This window comes from Colobus angolensis, unplaced genomic scaffold (genome assembly GCF_000951035.1).
Source record: "Colobus angolensis palliatus isolate OR3802 unplaced genomic scaffold, Cang.pa_1.0 Scaffold139, whole genome shotgun sequence".
Lineage (NCBI taxonomy): Eukaryota > Metazoa > Chordata > Mammalia > Primates > Cercopithecidae > Colobus > Colobus angolensis.
Window position 1 is genome coordinate 3,406,640 of NW_012114477.1, and position 7,291 is coordinate 3,413,930.

A 7,291-nucleotide genomic window follows, 5' to 3' on the forward strand; every position below is an offset into this window, starting at 1 on the left:
CTTTTGACAGACTGAGCTAAGACAGGGAGGATGGTGGAGCATCTGATGATGGCAGTGTCGTCAAACCCATCTTGTCCCAAACATCCCTTGAAGGTCCCAGAACCATTCCAGAGTGGGATGTCCTGTCTTAGCATCCAAAGTATCGGTAGGTGTTACCCCAACCCAATCCCCAGAAACTGGAAACATTCCATTTGGTGCCGTCCTGAAGTGTCTGTAACAAAAATCCCACACACTTGAGTCTTTTTCATCGGTTTTATTAGCATCAATATATACAAAGTGGAAAATGACTTAATTTCATTATTTTAGCTTAGAAAGTTTGTTTTGCTTTTTATTCTGTTTGGCGATAAAATGGAAATGAAGATTTCCCAGGAGAAAGCCTACCTTTGGGGGTGCTGAACAACTCAAATAATATCTGACCTCAAATGACCCATCATGCCTAGTCAAGGACATAGGAAGGTCATGCCCTTTGGATTCACTCAAAGGGCATTTTTGCCTGAGGCCCATGCCTCAGCCTAAAGCTACCCACATATTTGCCAAATCACTACTTCTTACACAACCCTCCTGATTATGCAGACGCTTTGCTTCCTTCTGGGCTGTTTGGCAGTTTTCAAAGCTATCAGCCTGAGGTTCTATAGGCTCTCCAAGGGGTGAGCTTCAAAAGATCATAGTTAAAGCACATCTATGAAACTAACTAAGAATGGCCATCAGGTAGCGATCAGAATACTTATGTTAGCTAAATAATTCTACAAAAAAAAAAAAAAAAAAAAAAAAAGCAAAAAGCTGAGCTCCAAGCTAACGAGGGTCGAGTGTGTGCATTTTTAAAGCACAGGGTGGTAGCTGACAGATACAGCTTATATGAATTAGCATGTAATACACGCCATCACATGCATTCTCTGAAGCTCACAATCTCTGTAAACGTATTTCCCCACTGTTTTAAAAACAAAGAGTGGCTTGTAGGAAGGCTCAGTCCATTCTCGAGTTTCTCAAGAGTGTATCCTATTCAAAAATATTTAATCCCAATGGGTTTTAATATTGATCTTATAAAAACAGACGTATATGAACTGTAATGAGATGCCTTGCACATTTTTGGCACTATTGTTTTTTTACCTTTATGTATTACAAATACACATTCAGATATTTTAAAAAGAAAAATAGACACCAACCTGTCTTTTCAATCACACTGTACACCGTTGAACTTGTATGATCCGTCTCTAGGCTAAAACAAACTTTTAAAACACGGTTACAGGTGCGGTACTACTAAGACAGAACTGAGACACTGGTCTCCTGAAAAAAACAATAATGACAGCAACAACAACAAAAAAAACAAAAAACCCAATGCCTTTTCTATCTTTCCAATAGCGAATAAGAACACCTGGGGTGTGGCCTGGCTAGTTTTGGGGATGGGGTTAGAATAAAAATTTATATTTTGTCAGTCTTAATAAAAGGCAAATGTTTAGTTTTCACATAACCGTAATATGTTCTAAAATCAAATATTATTAATAGAGTTCTTCATTCCAGGTGACCCAGGGTTAGGGTTAGAATAAGCATCAAATAAAATGGATTGGGTTCTGCCTTTTAAGGAAAGGTTACATTATTTTTGTTGTTATCTTTCTCCAAACATGACATTGTTCACTAATGGCCTGGAACACTTCTCTGGTTCTTGCATTAAATGGGGCTTTGGGTCCTGGAAAACAGCCTTTAGCTATTTCTTGCCATGGACCACACAAGCATGCCTTCAGGAGTATATATGCAAGATTCTTTTCTGGCAGAAGGAAAATATTCTGGTCTTAGACCCCAAGATTGAGGTCTGAGTTCCTGCTGGCAAGGAGAGTACATGTGTGCATAAAACCAACTTTCCCTATCTTGCTTAAGATGTTTTCAATGTAACCACCAAAACATAGACTCCCCACCATTCTCCCTACGGCTAGAAAGATCTTTTCTTGTTTGAAAACCAGCAGACTTGAAACAATTCCAGAGAGAATGGGAGGCACCAAAGAGAGTTCCAAATGCCACTGAGCCCGTGTGCCTGTCCAAGCCATTGACTGTCACCGGTTCCAGGAAAGTGAGTCTGCTTTACACATAGTATTTCTTCCATGCACCCGCACCCTCCACCTTCTCTTTATTCCTGTATTTAGAAAAGAATTTTTCAAAGAGTCACACACGCACCAGCTTCACTGGGTTGGGGGGAAACAGACCTTGATAAAATAGGAGGAATGCCCGTGTGATTAGATGTGGGGCTATGGAATCCTTTCTGGATGAAATTCCTCTCTCTGTCTTCATTGATGTTCAGGTCAGATGATACAGGATTCCACTGGACGGTTTGCTGTGATTTAAAATCCCCTGCCCCTGTTCTCTGCAGCTCCTCAGTCAGCATTCACACCACCCCCCAACATTCAGACAACTTCAGAGAATAGAAAAATAGTTTCTTCTCACAGGACCTCCCGCCCCCTGAAATACTTGATGGCAAGTATATTCTGAAGATGACACCTTTTAGAGAATCAGTGCACTTGAGTCTCCTCTATTTTGAGAGCTGAGAGATATTCCAGAACCCCAGGAGAAAACAGAGCTCACCCCTGGATTTCCAAACATAGCACCTCCTTTTTCCCATCACAAATCCTTGTCACTGTATGAGTGGGGCTGCCGGTGCCTCCTAAGCCTGTGTGTTTATTACCACAGCTTGAGAGTGGCTTGCTGAACACGGTGATCGATTCTGGCACTTGTAGCATAAATTACGTGCTCTTTCATCGTTGAAAGAGTGTCAAAGAACAGAACATTTTATTAACCCACTTCCCTTACCCAACGATCCCCCTCACCCAATTCTTCATTGGAGCTCTCAAACCTCTCATTTTTTCTCTGAAAAATTCCCTTTGGTCATTTATCACCTTTTTAGAAAGAAAACGTTTTCTTGTTTTGTCACTGTCCAACAAGGCCAGAGTGGTAAAAGACAAGGTTTATGTAACACCTTTGCTACCTTCAGAAGAACCGTGAGAGGGAGGGGATGTGGTAAAACCTTTCAGAAGCTGGTAGAATGGGAAGAGAGGACACAGAATTTGTTTTGGAGCACAGTTCCCCAAATGGGTTTAAGTACCCATGCTAAATTCCAACCCAAACTAAGCCAACAAGAAATACCCTTTCCAACCTAATCTTGGGACTTAGATTTGTACTGAAAACACCATGGGCATGGTTCCCAAAGATGCATGCAATTCGATGCAGCCTTAGCATGGCATTGCTGATGGGAGAAACTCCATCTGTTGTTTTGTGTTTTTGCTGCCGCGATTTGCCACTTTGCAAGTCTTCCACCTGCCTTCAGAATTGAGGCTGTAACATGAATTTTGCTGAGGCCGCAAAACATCCAAACCCACACCTATTTCACTTTTAAATATAATAAATACAGGGAAGAAAACAGTAAACTTTCAATAAAGAGTCTAAAGAAAAGACAGTCGACATTCTGGGGTTTCAATCAAATGCCACATGATCTCTGGATGAACGTCTCGAGGAGATTGTGGCTGAGTTCACAAGTCCCCTTCTCAAGTGTAGCTCTCTTTAGATAGAAACCTCATACTCTCTGGTTTCCTGCAAGAGAGAGAAGCACAGATTTGTCAAACCCTTGGGTGGTAGAGTGATATACATGGGTGGATGCAGTTCTTGGCACCTCCGTATGTCCATGCCCTTGGTCGTGACTTTGCAGTGCCCTCTCACTCTGACCCTGACTTGCTTTTGCCAATGGGTTATAAGGAAATGGGGTGCAACAGCTGCTTGAAACATACTTGTATGTTTCTGCTCACATCCTGCCCATCTGTCATCACCATGAGCTAGGCTTTAGTCGCTGCAGGAAAATGAAAGACACACAAAGTAGAGCTGAGTCACCCAGCCATCAACCAGACAATGTCAGGATTACCACCCAGCTAAAAGGCTGACCCACAGACTGATGAGCAAATGAGTGCTTGTCGCATTAAGCCATTGAGTTCGGAGATGTTTGTTACTCAGCATTACTATAGCTCTAGGTCACTGATACACTCTACTAATAAGTATTCATAATGTCTAGTCTCTAAAATTCTTTATTTCAGTCTGACCTTTTCCCATGATTTCAAAGCAAGCTACATAGAATGCAAAACAACATATGGCCTGATCTACCATTGCCATATGAAATGACTACAACATGTGGGTAGTTGGATTTCTTCAGTATTTATGGAGTGTGAGTAATGTATTCCAAGCCCCAGGAACAAGGAGCAAGGAGATAGAAGAAGTCACAGGCTTAGCCCTGGAAGTTGTCACTGTTACATACTTTAACAGAAGTCTCCAGCTCGCATTCAGCCAACACAGATATGCAATCACATCTATGCTTCATGGTACATGGGGTGTGGTGGGCAGGCCCCAAGGTGGTCTCCATGATCCCCACCTCCTAGGGCTCATGCCTTTGTGTGGTCCCCTCCTTTTAAGGGTGGGTAGAGCCTGTGATTTGATTCTAACTAGGAGAATACACAGGTGCTAGGATGTCACTTCCATGTTTGCATGACACAAGCTTGTGACTTCTATCTTGCAAGATGACTCTCTCTCTCTTGCTGACTTTGAAGAAGCCAGCTGCTATGTCATGAGATGCTCTATAGAGAGGCCCACATGGAAGAAACTGAGGGTGACCCCTAGAAGACAGCTCAAAGAAATTGAGGCCCTCATTCTAACAGCCTGAAAGGAACTGAATGCTGCCAACAACCATGTGAGTTTGGAAGTGGATCCTTCCCTGATTGAGCCTCAGATGAGACTGCAGCCCAGTTGCTGCCTTGTTTGTAGCCTGTGAGTCATAAAGCAGGGGGTCCAGCTAAGCTGTGCCTGGCTTCCTGACTTATAGAAACTATGAGATAATAAATGTGTGTTGCTAATTTAGGCCCCTAAGTTTGCAGTAATATTGTTACACATCAATAGATAACTAACACAGGAGATCAGAGGAAGTGGAGGTGAAGGAAGGTTAGTGGGACAAGAAACAAGTCAGGTTTATTCCCCCCAAACACTGGGAGATAGCTGCACATCGTTATACAGTGAATTTGAAGGATGATGGTTTTGCAAAGTCATAACCAGCCTTTTGCTTCCTCGTATGTGCCCTGGACCTTTGCACATGCTCTCCCATCTGTCTGACATCCTCTTCAGCCCACCGTCCAAGCCCTAACCACTTCCCATGTCTCAGCTTTACTCTCACTTTCTCAATGATGCCTTGCCCAACTCCAAGTGTCCCCATTATACATTCTCCTAGCAATGCTGTTCAATTTTTTCATAGTCCTTAAAAAGTATTATTTGTTGTAATCAAAATATTCATGGGCACATTGGATTGTCGGAGGTTCAAGGGAGGCAAGATAGCATCGCAATTAGGAGTGTCAGGTTGAATTTGCATCCTGGCTTTAGGCTGTGCATCCTGGCTGTGTGCCACCTTGGCCAAATTATTCTTTCCTCTCTCTGGACCTCAATGTCCTCATCAATCAATTAGAGATAACTGTGGAACGTATTGCAGAGAGCTGCAAGGATTCAAGGAGATTATGCATTTAAAGTGGTCAGCACATGACATGTATTATTATTGATAATAGTAATTCACAAGACGGTAAGCTCATTAATGGTGGAATCTGTGTCTGTTTGGGTTCATGACTATGTTCCTAGCACCTAACACAGGGTCTGACACTCAAATGTGTAGGGATGTTTCACATGCCATTGAATAAAGGGTGGAGCCCAGTGGGATGTGTGGGAATGCTGCATGTTGCCACCAGACCACTGGTTGTCTGCTGTCTGTGGGTCTTGGGTGCAACCTCTTTTTTCTGTGGGTGTTCTGCTGACAGTAATCAGCCTCTTGGGTTTGTCCTCAGCACCAATCACTTGTAAAGAGAGCTGGGTTCTCCCAGCAGTTGTCTCTTTAGGGCTCTTCGTGGGGATAAGACAGGACCACTGGCTGTGCGCAATAGGAAATGAAATGTTTTGTCTTATTGTTGGTGAATTCAGAGCAAAGAGGGAGGGAATTGGAAAGAGACGAGAGAGATCAACTCACCCCTGTCTCATAAATGGGGTTGTCAAACTCGGTTTCCACGGTGATCTGGCTGTAGGGGTGGGAGTACATCAGAGGCAGGCGGAGATTGGAATAGTAGCGACATCTAGGGGAGAGAAAGGAGACAGAAATTACTTCTCCCCAGCTAGGAGACACATTACAATATTGAACGGGAACAGTTGGTGCCACTTCCTGAGCAGCGGCACCTCTGTGAATGACAACGAGGATGTGTGCAAACAGCCTTTCGCAGGCGAGAATCCTAGTGAGGTGAAAGCAGAAATCATAACTGCTCTCAACTTGCAACCCAGGCAGCGAGAACCAAAGCCTTGTAACCCCCTCTTACTAGGGAGGGGGCGGAGCTTAATTTGTTTTCTCCTGGAAGGTCACTCGAGTCCCTCTTGAATGCAAAGGGAAACAAGAACAAGGATGAGCATTTATTGAGCACCTACTGTATGCCATATTGCCCTAGATCAGCCTTCCTTGACCACCTATTTATTTATTTGTTTTGAGACAGGGTCTTGCTCTGTCATCCAGGTTGTAGTGCAGTGGTGTCATCTCGGCTCACTGCAACCTCTGCCTCCTGGGCTCAAGTGGTTCTTCTACCTGCATGCACCACCACATTTGGCTAATTTTTTGTTTTTTGTTTTTTTTTAAGAGTCGAGATCTCACTATATTGCCCATTGCCCAGGCTGGTCTCAAACTCCTGGGCCCAAGAAATCCTCCAGCCTTGGCCTCCCAAAGTGCTGGGATGATGGGGATAAACCACCATGCCTGGCCCATGACCACCTATTTAAAGGTGATTTCTCTGTTACTCACCACACCTAACCATTTCCTTCATTGTGTTTATCTTAGTGTGTTATAGTTTATTTGTGTACTTACTCTACCCTGCCCCCAGTAGACTGTGGGCTCCATAAGGGCAGGGACGTTTTATGTTAGGCATGTTCCTGACTTAGAACCTTTGCACATGCTGTTTCCCTGCATGAAACCCTCCTCTTTCACATATCTGCATAGGTTTCTTTTGTTTTTGAAATGGAGTCTTGCTCTGTTGCCCAGGCTGGAGTGCAGTGTCACGATCTCGGCTCACTGCAATCTCCTCCTCCGAGGTTCAAGTGATTCTTCTCCCTCAGCCTCCCAAGTAGCTGGGATTACAGGCACCCACCACCATGCCCAGGCGAATTTTATGTTTTATATTTTTAGTAGAGATGGGGTTCCACCATGTTGGCCAGGCTGGTCTCGAACTCCTGACCTCAAGTGATTCGCCTGCCTTGG

At 43.8% G+C, this 7,291-nt stretch overlaps 1 protein-coding gene across 1 annotated transcript in view; it reads right to left on the reverse strand.

The window, feature by feature from the left end:
* Positions 1-238: 238 nt before the first annotated feature.
* Positions 239-7,291, reverse strand: part of SEZ6L (seizure related 6 homolog (mouse)-like) — a 117,267-nt gene continuing 110,214 nt past the window's right edge. The window contains exons 14-15 of the mRNA XM_011934853.1: positions 6,026-6,128; positions 239-3,573 (exon numbers count right to left, since the gene is read on the reverse strand). Of these exons, the coding sequence (XP_011790243.1) occupies positions 3,544-3,573; positions 6,026-6,128 (133 nt within the window). The 3' untranslated portion in view covers positions 239-3,543. The remainder of the gene's footprint in view (positions 3,574-6,025; positions 6,129-7,291) is intronic.